The sequence below is a fragment of the Lampetra planeri genome, chromosome 20, assembly GCF_965212315.1.
Source record: "Lampetra planeri chromosome 20, kcLamPlan1.2.h2, whole genome shotgun sequence".
Lineage (NCBI taxonomy): Eukaryota > Metazoa > Chordata > Hyperoartia > Petromyzontiformes > Petromyzontidae > Lampetra > Lampetra planeri.
Window position 1 is genome coordinate 11714601 of NC_136126.1, and position 23898 is coordinate 11738498.

The 23898-nt window shown below is 40.8% G+C and overlaps 1 protein-coding gene across 2 annotated transcripts in view; it reads left to right on the top strand.

Annotated features, from left to right (window-relative positions):
* The first annotated feature begins 5698 nt into the window (after window positions 1-5698).
* LOC144724448 (uncharacterized) overlaps window positions 5699-23898 on the top strand; it is a 32123-nt gene continuing 13923 nt past the window's right edge. Inside the window, exons 1-8 of one of the 2 annotated variants that reach the window (XR_013586480.1) lie at window positions 5699-6106; window positions 7497-7666; window positions 8488-8682; window positions 10697-10778; window positions 12452-12700; window positions 13081-13105; window positions 17594-17700; window positions 18899-19003. Coding sequence is in view for 1 of the 2 variants with exons in the window: in XM_078603581.1 (XP_078459707.1) it covers window positions 6025-6106; window positions 7497-7666; window positions 8488-8682; window positions 10697-10778; window positions 12452-12700; window positions 13081-13105; window positions 17594-17700; window positions 18899-18909 (921 nt within the window). In the remaining variant the exon portion in view is untranslated. Of the gene's footprint in view, window positions 6107-7496; window positions 7667-8487; window positions 8683-10696; window positions 10779-12451; window positions 12701-13080; window positions 13106-17593; window positions 17701-18898; window positions 22806-23898 lie in introns of those variants that run through there. The other variant, XM_078603581.1, reaches the window with a different exon arrangement.

A 23898-nucleotide genomic window follows, 5' to 3' on the forward strand; every position in this document is an offset into this window, starting at 1 on the left:
GTTGCCATTGCTCTTTTGAAAAACTAGAGCAATACTTTAGGTATTGAAGGTGCTGCATCAAAATCTGTCTAATTATGACATTAATAGTTATATATGCACTTATGCGTCATATTTACTTCTGTTACTTTTCAGCAAATTTTAGCCTTCTCTCAAGTTACGCGTTGCTCATTTCCAAATCTATTGAAACACTCACTGAGCGTAATCACTCAGTGTAGAACCTACATCCGGTCCGGTAGCTCAGCAGTAGAGCAAGTTGCTCACTCGCTGGTTGGGGGTTGACTCAAGCCAATTTACCCTTCTGGGTTCTACGCTATTAGTACCATTGTGGGGAAATAAACTAAACTAAATTATGTTTTTATTTGAACTATTTTGGATTTGGCCAGGTAAGGCCCACTGAGCTATATAGCTATTTTTTCCGAAGCGACCTGGCTACATATGATAGCTCAACGAAGTGGCTTATCATGTGGAAATTTATAGCAGCTAAATACTCTAAATGCATGTTTCTAAATGTGGAGGGAAAAAACCGGAGGACCCAGAGAAAAATCCACGCGGCCACAGGGAGAAATGCAAACTCGAAATATACAGACGTCAAGTTTGGGATCAAACCCACGACCTCCTGTATAGCATCTCTCCACCGTGGTACCCCTTGCCACCATGGTGCTCCATGGATAGACTCACCTCCACCAGAGAAATATGGACTTTCATAAACGGACTTGGGGCTTTAAAGAGGAGATGAGCACTGCATCAATGCCCCATTTTAGAAGGAAATAACTTTTATTACTTTTTATGCAACCTGAATTCAGACCATGTTGTTTATGGACGAGAGAGAGAGGCCCATTTAAGTGACTTCACAGATACCCGTATCGAGTTATATTGTGGGATGACATATGTGACGCTCTTATGAAAGAGTTGTGAAAGGAAATGGCTTAGCCTCATTACTTCACTCTGTTAGGACAATTGGGATTTACTACAATTATAAAAGTTTTGCACTTACACATGTTGTTACGTGAATACATGGTTTCATTTATATATTTGTGTCTTGTAAAGACATTTTTTCTCAATTTTAATTATGTATGAGGACTTAATTGTCATACGCATTTGAGGTAATGCTTGGTTTGACAGTCTGCATGATGAAAAATAACTCGGCATACTGTACATGGGGTCAGCTGCTCGATTCCTGCAGCCGAAAAATGTACTTTGAAAATTAGCAATCACTCCGACGTATCTATTATTCTCTAAAAAGTAATCATTTACACAGCAGCCCATTGTGTGTTTGTGTCAGAGCCAAAATCCTAAATATTAAAATTTTCTGATAATAAACAATAAAATGGAAGTGTCTCGGTTGCACAGACGTATAATAGGACCATGTCAGAGCACTTTGATGACATTGCTGTGATTCTGGGCTTGAATATTGGAAACGACCTGTAAATAAACACATTTCTCAAGCGTGGCGATTTGGTCGGCTCGGCCCAGTCACCAATGTCGGAATAAATTAGATTTTCACTCAATTTAGCATACCTTCATATTTTGTAGGACTAAACCATTTAAAATGTTGATTGCTGTGCAACATCTTTATAGTGGAATGTGTGCTTAGGAGGTGATCGAAGGGATCTGAGAATGAATTTGTTATATCGTATTTAAAAGGCCATTCTCTCAGATTAGGTGATGCATTACTGACGTTGAGACCCTCAAATGGCAATGCATTTGTTTCATGGCATGATGATAACAGAATACTTGGAATATAATTGGAAAATACAATTATAAGAGACAAAGTGTTAATTATAAAACCTATTAAGATTAACAAAAAATGGGCATTACCCAGAGAGTGTAATGCTATTTTGGGACAAGTTCTATAAATAAACATTCCAAAACGGAAAGGTCAAGTTGATTCAGTCGACTTTTACCGTGGGTGTATTTGGAGCAGTTTTCCCCGACTGCAGTCTTGTTTTCCAGCTAACCATAACACGTGACCACAATCAACACATGCCTTATGAGCTAATCTGCGATTTTTTAAAGCTACCTTGGTTATGAAGTAATTGTATTTCAGACGTTGTGACTTTTTACTTTGTTTCGTATATTCGGGAGACAGAAGTAGGCCTCTGTGTTCAGGTATCAGAGCAATTCTTTCTGCATTGTATTTAGATTTATATTACAATTTATAGATTGGGTCCATTTTCTACCCTCAAGAAAATGCGACCAGTTTCTCGGTTAAGCACCGAATCACTTTGTCACTGTGACCTCGAAATCATATTGCACTTTCTTCAATGCAAAGATAAAAAATTGCATGGGCCAATATTTAAAATGAATTATTCTTAAAGAATGTATTTTCATTTGTTAAATAAAGATAACTCTTGGTATATATAATGATTTTCCCCAAAAAATGATAATTGACCACAAGTAGTTTAAGCACATGTGGTCCACCACATAGAATGTCATTGCTTCTCTCATTATGTGACCTATTACCAAAATATAGGTTTGCTCCACAGCAAACGTTAATTGTTGTTATTTGCCAAAGTACAACAAAACAAGTGCTGCATCATTCATATGTTGCGTAGTAAAATATTGTAAGTCAGGTGTTTTTGATATTGCTTTGTTAATTATAATTTTGTTCCTTTGTAATTTTCTGTATTTCTGACCTAAATTAATTTCCTGACCGCGGTGGAACATCAGTAGGGAGCGTTAACTGAACTGTTCTTTGGCCACTGTTCACCAACCTGTACTGAGCACTGTGGTGAAGTATGGTCAAACAATCCCGAAGACCGACACAGCATAGGGAGGCCTATGTCCAGCAAACCACACCACCGCTTATTCGGAAATTGTTTCACCGAGAATCAGATTTCACTCGAACCAATTCACTTGGGCTTGATACATTCAAATTAAGTGGTTGGTTAAGTGTAAGCAAGTGAATAAGTTAACATGCTATGGTGCGCGAGGATGGAGCGATGAAATCAGCACACGTTCCAGTGCTCGGTGGATTGTTACATCGCAGGATTGTGATGGGTAGGGACAACTTGGGGAGGCTTTCATCCAGCGGTGGATTGATCATGGCTGATGATGACGATGATGGAGCCAGTACATCTTCTCTTAACGTTTGCATTGGGCAGTTGGTTATGTTTGTGATGTGACGCAGACCCCGCAATGGCATTTGCGAGGTGGGCTGAATTCTAATAATATATTCTGCGGTGGGGGCTTTCCACTGCAGATAACAGAATGTGTTCCAAGGTGATAGATTTATCTCACAATAACAACATTTTGGAAAATGTTAAACTGTTTGGTAAGCAATTCATAACAATGTCTTGGATGTTGCTGCAAGGACAGGTATATGGTACTGGTTTAATGTAGTACCTCCACGGAGGATATGGAGGGATGGCAGCGACATGGGAAGGCTTTCGTCCAGCAGTGGACTGACAATGGCTGGCGATGATTATTACTCCGAGATGTGTATTTCTGAACATTTAAACGCACATATAGCAAAAATCAAGATTAGCCATTCAGATTATGCCCGTGACGAAGACTGATTTCCTGGCATTGTGTTAATATCAGGAATGTAAGGGTTGTAATTTGACTAATACTGCACAATGAAATTACCATGCACTCACCATATAGAGATAGGTAGGTTATTATATATAGCACAAAACATGACTTAATTAACAAATTCACCATGTGATAGCTAATCCAGTAGGTCAAAATGTTGTGTGGGTATTAATGTACTAGACATTAACTTATATTCTAGATTTGAAGCTTTCGTGACTGCAAGGATTAATATTCTTAGGTTTTTTCCGGTAAAGTCACGTAAGTAAAAAAAATTAAATTAATAAAAGTCAAATAAAAATAAAATAAAAATCACGACGTTTCGGAGGCAACACAAGCTTCCGTCTTCAGGTGGAACCGTCACAGCACGATAGCTGTATACAGCTATCGATAGCTGTATACAGCTATCGTACTATAGCTGTATACAGCTATCGTGCTACAGCTATCGTGCTGTGGCGGTTCCACCTAAAGACGGAAGCTTGTGTTGCCTCCGAAACGTCGTGATTTTTATTTTATTTTTATTTTACTTTTATTATTTTTAATTTTTTACCTACGTGACTTTACCGAAAAAACCTAAGAATATTAACTTATATGTAACAGATTAAAACAAATCCATCTATATATGTCAGGAATCGTCATGCATACGAGATAACCACCAATAATGGTGATTTATAAACGAATAGCGAGATATGGTTCTCAAAAGGTTACGTTTAGTCTAAACCCAATGACATGCAGTAATACACAGATTGCTTCCGTTACTGCCCGTGAAGGCACGAGGGCAGGGGTCGGCAGCCTGGAGCCGCACGCGGCTCTTTAAGGACTGCTGCTTCGTGGCGTTATTTATTAAGGACCACCATCTCGTATTCGCATGCTATGTGGCTCTTGAAATATAGATTTTTTTGTGACCGAATTCTAAAATAACGCTTTTGCTTGTTATTTTGGTTTCCAACCCCTGTATTAGGTAATAGTATTCATAAATATATATGTAAAGATAAAGTATGAGTTTTATTCACTGACAAGTCCACCACCATTCCTTGGCCAACAGGTCTTTCAAAGAGGATTTGAGTAGACAGCAGAGACATGGACATTATTTTTGTATTTGGTTTGTTGTTCTTCCTCCGCACCTTCAATTAGCACTGGTTGGCTATGTGCGGTGCGAAATAATTTCAACATCCATACATACTGTACATACTCGTGTTTCTTTCAGAAGGGCTCATCGGCGCCGGATTAAGCTAGTGCGGGGCCTGGAGCATATGTTATAGAGGGGCCCTAAATAAAAACCACAAAATATTGTATTTTTTCATTTGCTATACATCCAGATAATACGACAAATCGCTAACCTTAAACACCCAGTCATTAATAAAAGTTGAAAGCAGTATAGTACTATAGTAATAGAGCAAGTGCAGAATCACTGAACCGGAATTGATAGCTTGATAGCATTTAGCGCGGGGCCTTTGAAAGTGCGGGGCCGGTAGCGTATGTAGCTACTTTTGCTACAAGGATAATCCGGCACTGGGGCTCATCAGTAGGCCATTCCTAGCAATGGATTGCAAGTGCGGGACCAGTCAGTGTGTGTGTGTAACGACAAAGAGACCACCAATGTATCTTGCTTCAACACTCTCAACTTTTGCATGATCGTTATCCAACCTATACGAGTCTCTCTACCTCATCCTTCGACAAAATTCTCGCGGTTTCTTCTTGGTTACCAAAACCACTCCATTCCACTCGGTCCTCTTTCACTAGCACATGTGGTGTGGCTCACCTGCAACAATCGCCCTTTTGAATTAATACTCGTCTGCCACATAATTATTCTTAGTTGGAACAGAGGTTCAACTCATTTCATCTGTTACGTATCACTATGCTAAACACCAGATAGCACCATTTTGCGAATGTTCACAAATAGGGTGCAGACGAGTCTCTGCAGGGGGGAACTACGTTATCGCACTGTTCTACAAATGTTGAAGAATTGCGTTTGTACTGGCACTCTTCTTGTGCTGAAGCTTGTACTGTGAGAGATGTTGTCCTGACTTCGTGTTACAATTCTTTAAAAAAAAAGTTGTTACGTACAGGAAAGAAGCACCATAGCACATTCACACTGCATATATAACAGCCCCCTTTGCCTACAAACTAATGTCAATAATATGACTTGCAGCTGCAGCTGATCCTGAAATAATTACTGTCAGCGTGAAGGAGAATGACAGCACCTGCCTGCCGTGTGGCCGAGGTAGGAGTGCCCAGCCAGGCTGGGTGGTCTGGTTCAGGGTGGCACAAGGAGCCAGAGACCAGCCGGTCCCCGTGGCTTTGTGCTCCGAAAACGAAGCCTTCATCCCTTCTTGCGATCGTGATGGAGGGGGCGCATCAGGGGTGGGGAGACTCTGCTGCTCTGGGTCTGGTGGCCTCACAATAAGAAGAGTGGAGGCTGGCGACACGGGGACGTACACGTGTGTCACGGGGGCTCTCATCGGCCAGCACGTGTGTAATAACAGCCTCGCCATGTGCGAGACAGACCTCTGGCACAAGATGTTGAATCATCCCACTAATCCTGTTCAGAAGACTACCCAGGTGTCAGTTATAGGTAAGCACCACAATGTAAATATCCCTGATTAATCCATTTATTTTCCAGTCTTTAACAGTATAGTGCAGAGACATGTTTTCTAATGAGTTATTATGATTGTAAACCAGCTGAGGTTGGTGGCACGCACTTTAAAGTGAAGCGAGTGAGAGGTGGGATCGGAGGGTCAACAACTAAGCACTGATGTACGTGAAGCAGCGGCAGTGGCACAAGGTGCCTAAAAGAGGAAGCACAGCAAGCATGCTTGATGACAAATCTGAGGATTTTGAGATCCCCCCCACCCGCGTGTGGGTCTACTTCTAGGCACTGCGGGTGTCCTTCCGTATATTCCATACACAAGCCAACTCAAAGGGGAAGTGGATACACATCCTTGCTGAGGTCCGGACTCAGTAAATACTTAAATGGGTAAATATTTTTAAATTGTTCCGAAAACAGTCGTTGGCATGCAAAAATGTATATTTAAGTGAATAGCAGTGTTGAGTAATTCAATATTTATTTCAGATTGAGGAAAATTATCATTCTTGAGTATTGTAGTAATTATTGCTTTCCCCTACCCATTCCCCCGCCCTTATTCCCTGGCTTAGTCTGAAAATAAACCCCTTTCACCTGTACACGCTCCCACGAGGGACAGACACCAACCCAGAGGGCGCAATCTCCAGACCTCCTCCCCGTGCCCTCCACGCGTTCTCTGTCCTGATCAAAGGTCGGCAACCAAAATAACATGAAGATGATTTTTTTCGAATTCGGTAAAAAAAAACAACTCTATTTCAAGAGCCACAATGCATGCGAATATGAGACAGCGGTCCTTAATAAATTACCTCACGAAGCAGAAGTTCTTAAAGAGCCACCGCATGCATCTCTGGAGCCGTCAGGTTGCCGACCGCTGATCACGATTGTTGCAATGGATTAAATAAAAAAAAATTGTTTTAAAAGTGATTAATATTCATACATCCAAAGAAAATTGAAAATGGAATGAAAAACAGTGATGTGTATTGTATAATAAATGCAAGATACGGTTTATTGTGTATTATATACTGTATATACATTTGGCAGCATAGAGAATTCAACGGTGAAGATGGAGTGATGAGATCAGTTCATGTGCACGGAAGAGATGAATTGTGGCATCCCAGGGTCAGACGGGATAGTGGCGGAGTGGGGAGGTATTTATCTAGCAGTGGATCAACCATGGCAGATATGATGCTGATGTAAAATTACATATAGTTCTGAAGATTTCCACATATCTTGGCGAGCTCGGTCAAACATTGACATTGAATATTTATTAACATGTAAGAGGATTATACTGGGACTGCACTTTCCAGCCCTTTAGAAGTAGGACTTCTGTAATTCACAAGCTGGTATCACCCCTGTACAACTCTTCAATGCCAATCAACAGGTGACGATGCTGAATCGATGAGGACGTACATCGTAAAGGTTCACACTGGGAAAATACACAGAGGTGGAACCGATGCAATCGTTACAATTCACATCTATGGAAGCAAACATAATGTGACCTCACAACTGGTTACATCAGAAACAAACAACAATCCTTTTGAAACTGACCAGGTACTGCAATGCACTTAAAATAGAAAATCTCACGTATTGATGATACAATTGGCTATTATTGTGTTTGAACGAATTAGGCTTGTATACTTGCTGCTACAAAAATGTTAAATGCTGTTAAAGTAGTATAACACACTCCCAGTGTTAAAGGTTTTTTTAGGATTATGCATTCAGTATCTCTCATAAACGACGGCCATGTGTCAGAGGAAAGTCATATTTGTGACGAGTGCTCAATTGTTCACATACCATTGTAACTTTTTAACCGATGAAACCAAGGCGTTATTTTGTAAAGCCAAAGAATTAACATTTAATTTCTCGGGTGGCAGGGGCCCATTATGCTTTTATTAATTGACATGTGGATGGAATTCAATACCTCTACCATGAAAATGTTCTTCAATATAATCGCCTTTCAGTAATTTGGGTGAAACATATTTGGCGATCATGGGATGCAACTCTGGGCTGCATGGTGGCCAAGAGATGATGGTATTCAAGTAAATAGATTGGTAAACCTGCTTGTGTGGACCAAGGAGAAAAAACCATTACATGTATGGGTTTTTCTCCAGGCACTCGAGTTTCCACCCGCATGTAGAACACGCTTTATACATTCATTTGATTGTAATATGGACCTTTCTGAAAAAAAAGTCTTTTCATGGATAAATTAAGGACATCATTATATTAGTTTTGTGTCATACATATCATTTGGGATTGTTTGTGCAGTTCCATTTTATTTGCATTGTTTTTTTGAAGTGTAAGACTAACCATATGAATTGTCGTGCATCCTGACAAGAAAATCTAATTATTGTTTTACGTTTGTGTGGCTACAGGTGGACATCTTCACGTTAAAAGTAAACAATATTGGAACAATCATGAAAATCTCCGTGGCACACGACGGCACCGGGCTATTCGATGACTGGTTTCTTGAGAAAATTGACATCGAGGATGAAAAGTCAAAAGTCACTTACACATTTACAAGCAATGTTTGGGTTTATAAAAACGATGTAAAAACCCTTCAGATCCAGGTGAGTTATGCATGTTTTTGTTATCGCTGGTTAAACTGTTGCATTACAAAAGGCACAAGCGACCTTGTGGCAGTGCACGTTTCATTTCGGAATCAGAAAAAAATTATACTAGAAGAGGATTCCAACGAGCCAAGAAGCTATTTTCACAGATTTGCCAGTATGGACAAATCACCAAGTTACAACAGTAAACAATAGCAAAACGATAGGAGTCATTTGTAGCCATGAGACATTTGGTGGAAATTCCAAATCGATATCCTTGGGGCCAGCCTCGCCGCAGGACGCCCACTGCTGACCTCTCACAAAGGAGTAGTGATTTTAGTGACCCAGCAGAAATTATGCCACTGCGTCAAGGCAGAATGTTGACAGTTTGGTTGGGTCTTGGAGTCAATGGAATTGTAGAGTTGGGCGTCATAATCATTAAAAACAGTGGCCGACGTTGCCAAGTGGGAGAAGATCAAATGTGATGAGCAAAGGACCGAGGATGGAACCTCGTGGAACACCAATGTGGTTTCTCAGAAAAACAAACCAGTTAGAATTTGCAAATGTGTAAAAGAGAAAAAAACCTGACAAAATATATATAGAAATTAGGTTACGGTTTTCATGCATAAAGACTTGAATTTTTTTTGTTACGATTATTTGTATTTGCACATTCAATCAGCAGACATGTTGACGGATTATAGCGACTCCCTATAAACATGATATACAAATGTAATGTATACGAATCGCTGAAATCAAGCAGCTTCCACAAGGATATAGTTTCAGTTGAAATACACATCTCATTTGGGTGACAAGTGTAGGACAAATGAAGTGCTTTTTTTTAGGTATACACCCGAATTCATTGCCATCACTTAATGTCCAACAATCACATGCCACACTTTAGCAGAGCACTCGTGCCCTCTACAGGGTGTTACGCATAGCTGACTTTTGAGTTAAGTGCATCCGTGTGTAAGATTGTAAATTGCAGTAAATCCACTCGAAGCTGGACTAATTGCGGGCTCAGCCTTTCCAGTTTTTTGGAGTTGTGCAGCCACTACACATAAATAATACATACATCAATAAGTTTGAGTTACATTGACACACAACCAACGCCGAACACATTTAAAAAAAATTATGAACTACTAAACATTGACAAATAAATAATGCTTAAAAGCAGTTTGATCAGAGTAATTCACAATCAGCGGCAGAGAGTTGACATTCACTGGATGGGAACGCATGAAACGATTGACTAACGGGCTTGAAGAATCCAATTTGCTTATGGGTATAACAAATGTGGAATAAATGTGAAAAAACTACAAGGACTCGGCTTGCCATGATAAGTATGTACGTTGAACTTATTTCGCAGCGTACGTGGTCAACCACGCCAATCGGTAATGCAGGGGAAGGACAACAAACTAAACACAAAAAACAGTTAATGCATGTGGCGATACTACAATATTTCGTAATATCCACGATGATCATTAGATGTCATATATTACTTCTAATATATCCACCATAAACTCTGTCATCAATTTGCTAAATATAATATAAGTACTGTGGTAAATAGTTTTCATACTTAAAATTCCTGACAAAATCTGTATTAAATAACAGAAGCACAATATTAAAATTTCTAAATAATTAGCTATTACCCGTAAAATTCTTGTTTTGTAAACTGTTTTCCAGAATAATTGGCGGCATGGCCGTTGTTTGATGAAAAGTTTAGGAGTTCAGAGATTTGTTTAATCTTTATTTATTCATGTTGATATTCTGGATAATTCCAAATTATGGTTTTCTGAAGTCAGGTTTCCAGAGGTTTTACTGTACTGTTATTTGTCCTCGTTACAAAGCAACCCATTGACGGCATTACATGAAATCTATTCTTTTGATCAAACAGCCTTTTGGTGTTACGAGTTACAACCCATAATTTAAACACAAAGCAACATCAAATGTACCGGTCATAATTCTTTAGGAGTGTGCACAGTGCTTCTGATTATGAAAAAGAGTCATGTTTAAATATTGCTGTTTTTATTATTTCTAGAAAATTCATCATGGAATCCAGACACCTACTGCCCAAGATACATTTTGTGATGTTCTCACGCAAGATGCAAGTTGTCGTGTCGGTAATGTTAAATCATGTTATGCTCTGCACTGAAGTGATTTCTTGGCTCGGGGTAATAATTATAATTATCAAAGTACTGATCTGACATTCAAATCCTGGATTTAAATTTGGGCAGCCCCTTGTGATGAAATATGGTCATCACTTGTAAAGATTCGATTACCTCAGCCTGGTAATGAACGAATGAAGAGAAAAAATAATTACATTTGGCTGTCACTCTATTTAAAATATTTCAGCTCTGGACGCTGCGGTCGCAAGATGTTAACTCCCTCGTCTGGTATACAGGAGGTCATGGGTTCGATCCCGACTCTGGAACCTGTATATTTGGAGTTTGCATGTTCTCCCGTGGTCGCGTGTATTTTCTCCGGGTCCTCCGGTATTTGGCTGCTATACATTTCCACATAAGCCACTTCGTTGAGCTATCATTTGTGGCCAGGTCGCTTCTGGAAAATAGCTACAAATCTCATGGGCCTTACATAATAAAAACGTGTATAGTTAAAAAAAAACAACTTCATTCTTGGTCCGAGAACAACCTTGTGATGCATATTGTGATGCACACATGGTGTGCTATCTAGTGTGAGATAAGAATGGCTTTGCTGAGGTAATTTCAGAAACTATGGCATCTTACAACGTTCGTTCCAATTGTTTCTTCGTGCCAAATTGAACTTCCATGCCCTGACGCTCATTCCACAGTCTCTTGCAGGGGTTGGCAACCAAAATAACATTTTTTTCGAATTCGCAAACAAAAAAGCCTCAAAATTTCTAAATCCGCTTTACATGCGAATAACATCACGCAGCAATAAAATAACCACATGGTTGCTGACTCCTGGTCTATTCTTATATCGCCGCTCTAAGAGGGATTCTGGTCTTCCAAGTGAAGCCGCTTCACCCGAACCTCCACTGTCCCTGCCTACCTCCTCCAGCTACACGCGCACACTCACCCCCCCCCCCCCCCCGTATGTATGTTGAACTTATTTTGCACGGTACGTAGCCATCGGTGCTAATCGACAAAGACACCCTGTATACTCTTAGGTTCTTTGGGTAAAGTCACGTAGATAGGAAAATAAGGGCGTCGACACAAGTTTCGCTACGCTCGGCACGCCCAGCGGGGGGCGCTTCCCCCGATCTCCGCTCTCCCGCCTCGCCATTGCTGGGGCTCCTCGCGTTAGAAGAAAGGTTACCGTGTGGGGTTTTGTTTGCAGTGATAAAGTGATGTTACTACTTCCCCATTGATGTCATCCAACCGACGACCGTCCAGTGCTAGTGGCTCTTAACTGGGGAAGGCGTGCAGCGTAAATTAATCTCTTTTGGAAGTAAAAATGCAGATCAAAAGGAGGAGGGGAAGAGGAGGCGGGAGAAATGAAAAGTTAAGTGACCCGTTCGTTGGGGTTGGCGAGTCCACCTTCAGGACCATTTTAAACCAAGCAGACAAAGTGCTATTGTGCAGCAATGTTTTCCTCTTGTACCCTCCTTCTCTAAAGTCCAGGAACGCATCCCCTATGTCTCGTATGTTATATCTACCTCTGGGAACGCGGTTCCTCATAACGAGGTGACATCATGGGACGCATCTACCTCGTTAACCGAGGTATACCTGTACGAAAATACAGTGCGTACTGTTTAGCTTTGCATTGTCAACAGATCAGCATCGTGTTTAACATTTTGCCCGCGCGTTCGCAGGCGTAATGGATGAGATGTGCACGCATTTCGGAAGCAAAAAAACGACTCTGGAGACAACAACGGCCTGGCTTAACCACTCGACGTCTGCTCTTACCATGCAAGCTATGGGAGGCCAGGTCGAAACTGGGGGGCAGTCTCAACCTGAAGTCATCTACTGGCTGCCCATCATTGGCGTTTTGATCATTATCGTTTTCCTGATGATCGTGGCAGTCTTCTTCCACATTCATACAAAGAGACGCACGCCGAGTGGTGAGTCTAACTGCACACTTTTGTTTAGTGCGTGTGTGGGTGCCTGCTGGTGAATGTAGCCGACATACGCCGCGGTGTTTAGCCAATCATATTGCCGCCACCTTAACTGACAAGCGGATGGATAAACCGACGGGCAGACGCTAACGCAAAACCGAAATTTAAGTTGAAAGTGTTAAAGGAAGCTTTGCACACAAAAAAATGCAGGTGGCAATAAAAGCCAATCAAAATGTCTGATGACCACCGATAACAAAATCAAGACAGTTTTGAGCTCTCCTTGAAAGCAATCTCACCTTTGGCAACAAATCCGTGCTGTTAAAATTATCTCGTGCGCTTTTTTATGTTTGATACTAATGCTGAACAATTATGCTTTTTCATTGCAGTTATGCTTCTGGCCAACTATCAGAGGTAACTGTCTCTTTCTCATAATTATGCTTACTATGAGACAATGTAATTATTGCACTGCATCATTTGTATTCACGGTTCACATGGTTTGGAGACACGACACGGCAATTACAGTTGTTGGTGATTGTGCGCTCAATGGAAACTGAAAGCTGGACAATGATTTTTTATATCAGTTGCATGCACACAAACATATAGGGCAGTGATTGGTAGTGCATTTGCACTTTCAAGTTGATCTCTTTGAATAATAAATGCAATATACTCCATTATACGGTACGGGTATTTTATAACTGGAAATAGTTTATGTTTTAAGCCACAACAGCATACTGTTTTAATACATCAAAACCCTCTTTAAAATATATATATATATATTAGTTACCTTCATGTTGTGCTGGAAAGTGGCGTTGTATATAATACCATACATGTGGGGATCCTGATATCGTGCAGAGTACACTCGAGACTTGCAAATCCAGAAGTGGTAAGTTCGATCTCCAGGTGTGGCAGTTGACACAAAAGGCACGCTTCTTAAACCCTCCTGTCTCTTGTCTACCCAGTGGCATAAATGGGTGCACGACAGTTAGTCGACCGACATGTTGGGTCTGGTGGGTAAAGGGTGGGTAACTCCCGCCTCTCCGACGATTATTTTGCTAGTGGGGAAGAGTAGGCCAAATTCCGTCCAGCGGGGCTCTCTTTTGAGCTCCCTCTCTTTGAGACCCTTCTCCCAGCAGTAGTGTAAGAAGGTAACTGCAGGGCTGAACCTTTACCTGAACTATGTATTGGCTGCATCACATATAGGAAAATATTGAGAGTATGTATTTAACGTTAAGTGTGGGGAAATTGAACACGGGTTTTGAGCAGTGCTGGTTCAGTCTCGTGACTTGGTCAAAAGTTCCCATCCAGCCATGAACATAAATAGTTAAACTCATGGTGCTAACAGGAAGCACCTGGAATTATTTGAAGACATGGAAACATAAATTGCACTGTGAAAATGGAGTGTCATCACGTAAATGCCACACCTAATTGCAACTGCTGAAATCCTCAATAACTTTTGACGTTAATATATATCCATAATAGAGGTTTTTGGGTTAGATCGCGTAAATATATAAATGTGTCGTTAAAATCCGCCACCACCCGACACAGCCAACTAGTAAGGGTTGTGACGTAAACAGAGCGTGCCACTTCGTCACTCGTACAGCACACCGGTGTGTTGGAGAGTCAAGTCACAACATTTACAATTCGAGTATGACGTTTCGCTAGTAATTACTACTAGCTTCATCAGGCGACAGCCAGATTTGTGAAAAAGTCTTACTGTTTCGTTCCTTAATACATATTATTCTCTAAGACTTGAGTAAATGTATGTAATTAACGTTTGCACCAATACGATAATATTAGGTGTCAAATTTTCACCCAAACTAAACAAAACATGTTCAAGTATAGGGCAATGTCACCAATAACTTCACCTGCAAAAAACACACACTTTGGTCTTGGAGCCTTATTTGGCCCAGCCTAACTTTTAGTCGGCTTGTGCTGAACAAATTGGTGTCATCTGCAGAGTGGTTTTATGGGATATGTATCAAAACTGTGAAATACATTTTGTATACGTTCCCAAGATTAATTATGAATAGGGATACGTGAACTAATTTTCTGTATTTTCCCATGATTATTGGGACTCTTTTTTTTAGGAATGTCCTGCATTGAAATGTTTACCTTATTCTGTTTGGCATGTGGGAAGAACCAACAATGTCCAGAGAAACCCCACTTTGAAATCAAATCTATAGCATCAAATACATTGATTGCATGCCACTTTCTGACCACTAAGTCTGCCAGTACTGTATAAATTAAATGTTTTTTTTTTTAATAACATAAAAACTATACTTAAGTCTTCTTGGTTCTTTCGGTAAAGTCACGTAGAAGGGAAGTAATAAAATAATAAAAATAAAACACAATAAAATAATTCTCACGACGTTTCGGCCACAACGCAAGCAGCCGTCCTCAGGTGAAAACCAGGTCCGTCGAGGCGACAGAGTCTGAATGAAACAGCACACGAGCTTGGAGCATATATATAAGCTGGGCGCCTTGACAAAGGCATATGCATATCAATAGGAATTTAGCATATTTATGGGAAATGCAGGAATGTGATTAGTACTACAAATGCATGTGCATTATGCAGGATTAACAGCATCAAAGGGAGCTGCAGTTGCTGCTGCTGCTGCAGTTGCTGCTGCTGCAGTTGCTGCTGCTGCTGCAGTTGCTGCTGCTGCAGTTTCTGCTGCTGCTGCAGTTGCTGCTGCTGCTGCTGCAGTTGCTGCTGCTGCTGCAGTTGCTGCTGCTGCAGTTGCTGCCTTATCCATTTTAATATAACACTATGTATTATTCTACCCACCCTAATGTGTATCACACTGCTATATGTTTTACTATACAATTACAACACCATACATTACTCTGCACACTGCACCAAGCATACAAATGCCACACTATCTGCCACTATACACTGTACCATTGACCATCGTGTCAATGGGTGAGTGGTGCGGGGAAACTTGCAGCGGAGCAAAGAATCCATTCCCTGCGGAGAATACAATGCCAGTGAGTGGAACGTGGTCTGAAAGTCACCGTAAACGTGAACACAATCAGTTAAGATCCGAAATGGTTTATTACGTCCTTCCAATGATTGCTAAGCCAGAATCCATCTTCTCGGTTGAAATTGTCTCTGTCACAAAAAAAGATCTCCAAAATCTTGATTAAACACAAGATCCAGGTCCGATTCAACACAGTACATAAAATCCGTGATCTGGTCCCGTCTGTAAAAGATGTGGTTCCAGACATACAGTACCCTGGCGTCTACAAACTAAGTTGCCTCTGTGGTAGCAGTTACATTGGAGAAACCAAACGACATGTCTCGGACCGCATCCGTGAACATAAAGCAGACCTGAAACACGGTAGGACAAACACCTCAGCCGTGACAGATCACTGTTACAATTCAGTGGGCTTACATGACATTGACTTCTCCAAGACAGAGGTTCTCTGCAAGCCATCTGGCTATCATGAGAGATTCGTTCATGAGGCGATCCACATATACAAACACAGAGACAATTTCAACCGAGAAGATGGATTCTGGCTTAGCAATCATTGGAAGGACGTAATTAACCATTTCGGATCTTAACTGATTGTGTTCACGTTTACGGTGACTTTCAGACCGCGTTCCACTCACTGGCATTGTATTCTCCGCAGGGAATGGATTCTTTGCTCCGCTGCAAGTTTCCTCCCACCACTCACCCATTGACACGACGGTCAATGGTACAGTGTATAGTGGCAGATAGTGTGGCATTTGTATGCTTGGTGCAGTGTGCAGAGTAATGTATGGTGTTGTAATTGTATAGTAAATATATAGCAGTGTGATACACATTAGGGTGGGTAGAATAATACATAGTGTTATATTAAAATGGATAAGGCAGCAACTGCAGCAGCAGCAGCAACTGCAGCAGCAGCAACTGCAGCAGCAGCAACTGCAGCAGCAACTGCAGTAGCAGCAGCAACTGCAGCAGCAGCAGCAACTGCAGCAGCAGCAGCAACTGCAGCAGCAGCAGCAACTGCAGCAGCAGCAGCAACTGCAGCAGCAGCAGCAACTGAAGCTCCCTCTGATGCTGTTAATCCTGCATAATGCACATGCATATGTAGTACTAATCACATTCCTGCATTTCCCATAAATATGCTAAATTCCTCTTGATATGCAAATGCCTTTGTCAAGGCGCCCAGCTTATATATATGCTCCAAGCTCGTGTGCTGTTTCATTCAGACTCTGTCGCCTCGACGGACCTGGTTTTCACCTGAGGATGGCTGCTTGCGTTGTGGCCGAAACGTCGTGAGAATTATTTTATTGTGTTTTATTTTTATTATTTTATTACTTCCCTTCTACGTGACTTTACCGAAAGAACCAAGAAGATGAATCCCTGCAGTCACGAAAGCTTTAAATCGAAATATACTTAAGTCACTAGTTCCGTTGTCACAATTGCAAAGGTTGTAGATAAGCATCTGTGAAAAATTGTATAATCTATTCGTCTCTAGTCACACGTCTTACAATAAATAGATCACATGACTTCTCTAAAAAAAAACGTAATATGCAGAAATGTCCTAGTTGGCCAATTTATTTATACTACATTTCAGAAGAACTGATCATGAATGTTTACTGCCATGCAAATGTCAGGAGTCACTGAAAAGTCCAGTTTGTGCATTGCTTGCAGAACACATGGTCTTACCCAACAGCATACATACACATTGCCACCACAAGAGTGATTTTACACACTAAGAACATTATTCTAGCCATAATTATGCAAAACTCCTGTTAGCTGTAGAAAATTGTGAATACTGTAACATAATTCATCGAGAAAATACATGAGCCATTACTTCCGCGTTATACATTGTTCATACCTGCTGGCAATATTGTTATTCACAAGCTAGCAGATACAAAGTTTTAATGTTTTTTCTTTTTGCCGCCAGACATGGGAATCATACTTCACAAACCGCAACACTCAACGAGTATAAGCAATCAGGAGTGAAATTAACTTCACTTTCCAAACAATTAAATGGCACAAATTGTGACTATGGTGAGTAGTATGTTTATTTTATATTTATACTGCAATAATTCACGATAAACCCAAAGATGAAAGTCCACAACGGCGTTTAGAGTGAACCTGTCGATATTTTCTAAGCATTTTGAGAGAAAAAAAATCCATGATAAAGAAGTATTCCAAACATTGCAAAACTACCAGGATCAGAGCATTTTGCACTTTTATTATAATTCTGAAGATACTGTGCACATTAATATATAATCCCATAATACACGTTTTTGGGTTAGATCGCGTTATCTATAAATGTGTCGTAACCCTCCACCACCCTCAACATAAAGAGACACTATTCAAAAAGTAAAAATATCCTTGATGATGAATCTCCAAAAGTAGTTTAGAAGAGATTTTTTCTAGAAAAGTATATTCCTCACCTCAAATCTAACTGAAGCTTGTTAAACTCAAAGCTTATTAAATTCTGGGAATTCATGGGCGTCCGTAACTGATGGATGCATGCTGATGAGTTCTTATGAGAGTGAAATGCTTTCATGTTGCCTGAAACATCAAGCAACAAATCGTCCGTTTCTCAATCCGGTTGTCCTGGTGAGAGTCGCAGCTTACAAATCTTATGATTTATACCACAATATGAATCACACTGCCACAGTGCAGTGGTTTAGCACGGAACTTGCAATCCAGATGCCCAGGTTTGAATTCCAACTCCTGGTTCAGCAGTTAAAACAATCGTGTAAGTTCCATACATCCCACATCTCTGTCCATCCAGCAGTATAAATGGGCTACACCAGTTGACTAGAAAACTCACGCGTGGAAGAGCAGATGGTCACTGCATCGTGCATGTTCAGAGGCGCTTCTGAGGCCGTCTGTAACACCATTTCTTCCGACAGGAAGCCACTGGGAGCTGTGCACTTTTAAATTATCTGGATTGACAAACTCATTTCTTTAGAACTGATTTTTATGTTTAGTTTGTTGTCCATCCCCCGCACCTCGGATTAGCATGGTTGGCTACGTACGGTGCGAAAGAAGTTCAAAATACATACAGTACATATATTGGCCAAAATACTCCATTGAGCTCCCTGTAGTCGGGAAGCTTCCCCCAGCAGTGGTGTGGTCAATTAAATTGCAGAGCTGTACCTTTACTTTTTAAACGGTGCACAAAACATAGAACGTTTAAATTACGTTTCTCATTTTGTACGCATCGAATGCCGCGCTTTGTGTCTGTCAGAAAATGTGTAATCAAGAAAAGATTATCGACACGTGCATCTGTGGAGGATGTGTGCAGCACCACCCGCCGCACACGCCCACCACAAATGCGGAAACGTCAAGAGAAGTACAAGTCACCGACGCTGCAATTGTTTTTCAAAGTCACAATGCTTGCTGTGTTTTACTTTGCTGTCAATTAAAACTTGGGCACTAACAATAATGTTCACATATATAACTGTATACATAGGCTGGATGCTGCCATAGTTAAATTGTTATCACATTAGACTTGGAACCTAGAGGTTGCTGATTCAATCTCCTGGCTAGGCCTCGGCAAGGTAAGGTAAAAGTTAAAGGGTAAAAACAACGAGCCTACCTTACCACAATACAATCACTCTACCCTACCTTTTACCCTTTAGCAGGTAAGATAAAAGGTAAAAAGCAACGAGCCTACCTTTACCCTACCTTTTACCTTTACACCATACAAATTACCCGATTACAGGGTATTTACTGGGGTACAACACATGAAAAAAGTTTATAACGGTAAATGCTAGGTAGAGCGCTTTATTCATATAGAATACTCTCGATTATTCCAATTTTACACGCTTTCTTTGAACTCACTCTGTCTGTTGTTGTCGTTGTGTCCTCAAATCTTGTAACTAAATTTTAACCCACTTCCCAATGTGGTATCGACTGTAAACTTGGTATACTTATGTCATACTGATGACAATGCTATCATAAAAAATGTTAAACATATTTTTAAACATTTGTTTTAATGTTATGTTTCGGCTTGGGTCTAATTGTCCACGCTCAACTGACGTTGGCTGTATTTGGCTATGGTCCCTTACGTTATGGCAAGCTTCGGGGCCACTTCCTGGAGTCGTGGAATTTTGCCATTGAGTACATTTAATAAAAGCGTGTTTAAAATATTACTTATTAAATGGAGGCCACGGACTGCGCCACGGAGCTTTTAGCGGTAAACAAGGCACCGTATTTACCGGGTAATACTTTGCGCTACCTTTACCCTACCGGGTAATTCTTCCGAGCTACCTTTACCCTACCCTTTACCTTACCCCTTGGCATGTCGACACCTTTACCCTTTACCTTTACCCTTTTACCCAGTAAAAAGGGTAAATTACCTTACCTTGCCGAGGCCTACTCCTGGCAATGGCAATACTGGTGCAATATCCTTAAATTCGCCTGCATGTCCACCCAGCATTACAAATGTCTACACCACAGTTTATTGGCAGATGCGATGGGGTAAGCCCAGCTCTAGCCAGCGTGGAAGAGTAGGCCAAATTTCCTCTAGAGGTGCTCGCGAGACCTACCTCTCGTGGAGGCCCTTCCATCAGCAGTGGTGCGAGCAAGAAATTGCAGAGTTGTACCAAGGAGTATAATTTGTTTTCAGAAATAATGTATGGTAACGTTTGTGGTTGTTATGGCACAAAGTGGTTATCACGATTAATCATGAACCCACTGACATACTTTAATAACACTCGTCTACAGCCAAAATGCTTCCGAAATAAATGTAGTCCAACTTTACTAAATCTGGGTCACTGAGAATTCAAATGATGCTTAAACTTTGATTGGCTCTAGTTTTCAAGCTATGCTATTGGGTCAGTATATACGACCCTTGACTTGGGAATGGCGGAGGATAAGTGAGTTATAACGGGAAGGGATCTCAATTTAAACCATACATTACTAAAATACATCTTTGACTGGATCTATGAATAAATCTATGACTGGGTTTGGACAGTACTCCCTTTTTGAGCAAAACAATGAATGATGCAATCTGAACCTGTTATTGCTACATACATGATATGAATTGCATCATGTTATTCCTAGAAGTCATGGATGATGTAATCATAACTAGGCTTACATCCTTCTGCTGAACAAATTTCCCGAAATCAGCTCTAGTAATCAAACAGTGTCGTGCTCTCTTATTCGTCAGTATTTGATGTTGCAAAGGGACACATTTCTGTTTAGCCAAAGTCAGCAGAGATGCCTCGTACTTGTGTGAACAAAGCAGATAACTTATGGTATGTTTGTGGTGAAATGACTTTTGCATCACAAAAGCGCAGTATAACCACTATGGTTAAGAAAGCCGATCACCTTTATTTTGGCTGAAAAATTGGAGATCAGGACAAGTTGTGGGCTCCACGCATATGCTGTAACACTTGTGCAACAAATCTTCGCCAGTGGTTGAACAGGGCAAGGAAATCTATGCCTTTTGCAGTGCCAATGATTTGGAGAGAGCCAGCGGATCATATCAGCAATTGTTACTTCTGCATGGCACCTCCAGTTGGGAAAGGTGTGTCAAAGAAGAAAAAGTGGACTGTGCATTATCCAAACGTTCCATCAGCTATACGCCCAGTACCCCACGGAGAAGGACTGCCGGTTCCTGATGCACCAGAATCATTATCACTTGAGTCAGATGAGGAAGAGGATGAAACTTCTGGTCCTGAACCATCAAGGTCACATGACCCAGAATTTCTCCCATCCTCCTCCTCTGAACCACCCCTCATAACACAAGGTGAACTGAAAGACCTTATCAGGGATTTGGAACTACCCAAGAGTAAGGCCGAGCTGTTGGGCTCCAGACTACAGCAGTGGAATCTCATGGCAGGTGATGTTAGGATTTCCACGTTCCGTGCCCATCAAAAGGATCTTGTCCAATTCTTCTTCATGGAAGGTGATCTTGTAGCCTGAAATAACATCGATGGTGTGATAGCAGCCCTCAACATCGTTCATGGTCCAGAAAAGTGGAGACTGTTCATTGATTCATCGAAGATGAGTCTTAAAGCTGTTTTGCTGCATAATGGAAATGTTTTGCCATCAATTCCAGTTGGTCATGCAGTCCATATGAAGGAAAACTATAACAACATGAAACAACTTTTGAGGTGCATAAACTATGACCAACATCAGTGGCAGCTTTGTGGCGATTTGAAGGTTATTGCTCTCTTGCTTGGTCTGCAAACTGGATACACATAGTATTGCTGTTTTCTCTGCGAATGGGATAGTCGTACGAGAGATTCCCACTTCATCAAGATAGATTGGCCACTCCGACAATCATTGGAGCCTGGGAGGAAAAGTGTTCAGCATCCACCACTTATTGAATCAAGGACGATTTTGTTACCACCCTTTACACATCAAGCTGGGTCTCATGAAGAACTTTGTCAAAGCTATGGACAAAACACAAGTAGCTTTCAAGTACCTCCGAGGAAATTTTACATGGTTAAGTGAAGCTAAGATAAAGGAAAGTGTCTTGTTAGTCCTCAGATTCGTGAACTTCTTCGAGATGATACATTTGACAGTGCACTGCGTAGCAAGGAAAAGACGGCATGGAAAGCCTTCCAGTTAGTGGCAACAAATTTTCTCGGAAACAACAAGGCAGACAACTGCAGACAGTTGGTGGAAAACCTCCTCAAGGCATACAAAAGCCTTGGTTGCAAAATGTCACTAAAGATACAATTTTTGCACTCATCTATATTTTTTACCACCAAACTGCAGAGCAATGAGCGACGAGCGTGGCGAGCGATTTCACCAGGACATTGCAACAATAGAGAAACGCTATCAGGGCAAATGGAGCCCATCAATGCTTGAAAAATATTGCTGGACAGTGGCAAGAGATGGTCCATTTAATGAATACAAGAGACAAGTCAAGAAGCGCTGAGTATACACTAAATAGGAACTAAACTATGTACTTATATAGACATTATAGTGTTTTGCCTTTGTCTCATAATACATTATATATATATAAAACCCCCCTTCTTGGTTCTTTCGGTAAAGTCACGTAGAAGGGAAATAATAAAATAATAAAAATTAAACATAATAAAATAATTCTCACGACGTTTCGGCCACAACGCAAGCAGCCGTCCTCAGGTGAAAACCAGGTCTATCGAGGCGACAGCGTCTGAATGAAACAGCACACGAGCTTGGAGCATATATATAAGCTGGGTTGGAAGCGGGGCGCCCCTTCCCCCCCCTTCCCCCCCCCTTCCAACCCAGCTTATATATATGCTCCAAGCTCGTGTGCTGTTTCATTCAGACGCTGTCGCCTCGACAGACCTGGTTTTCACCTGAGGACGGCTGCTTGCGTTGTGGCCGAAACATCGTGAGAATTATTTTATTGTGTTTTATTTTTATTATTTTATTACTTCCCTTCTACGTGACTTTACCGAAATAACCAAGAAGATGAATCCCTGCAGTCACGAAAGCTTTAAATCGAAATATATAAAACCCTTTTATTGATTTTAAAGTGTTACATGAACTGGACAGGTGACATGTCATGTAGAGCAACCATAAACTCATGAAAAGACCTAGGTTTACAATTTATGAGTAAAACTCTACTATCTACACACTATACATATACGTAAAATGTAAAAACTTAAATATCTTGGGAACAGTAGCCAATCAGTTGTTTTAATTGCCATATTTGAATTCAGCAGATCAAAATCCATAATAAACAGCACATTTCATCTCTGAAGCAGACAGCGTCTAAAAAATTGTAGGCCAGTGTAATTAGGCTTTCGTGATAAAATGTTACGATTTGTACCTTTTATTTTTCTTGCAAGACCATGCGAGGCCAATATCAATGTGTTAAACACCCTCTTGCACTTAAGTTAATTAATTTGTCTGCATTGCGTGGAGGAGGGTATACGACACATATCGGTAATGTGCTTGTGTGATTTACCCAAAAAAAGAGTTCATTATAAACTGGATATATAATTTGATTCCCAAGCATGGGTTAAAGTCAGTAATGAGTGGTGTGTAAAACAATCCTGCCCTATCGACCTTTAACCTCACTGAAGTACAAAGAACCGCCACAACTAAGAGATACGGTGATGCCTTTATCCAGCGGTTGATTAACAAGGGGGTGGTAAAAAATTATTTTTCCTTCCTTCCGATTTTAGTTGTAAATGCTCGTTAGTTAGTAAAATAATTGTGAACCTTAAGGGGAGCAAAGTAGTTGAATAACTTTTCAATTTATCGAGTTGTGGACTCGCACATTTTGCAACACGTTTT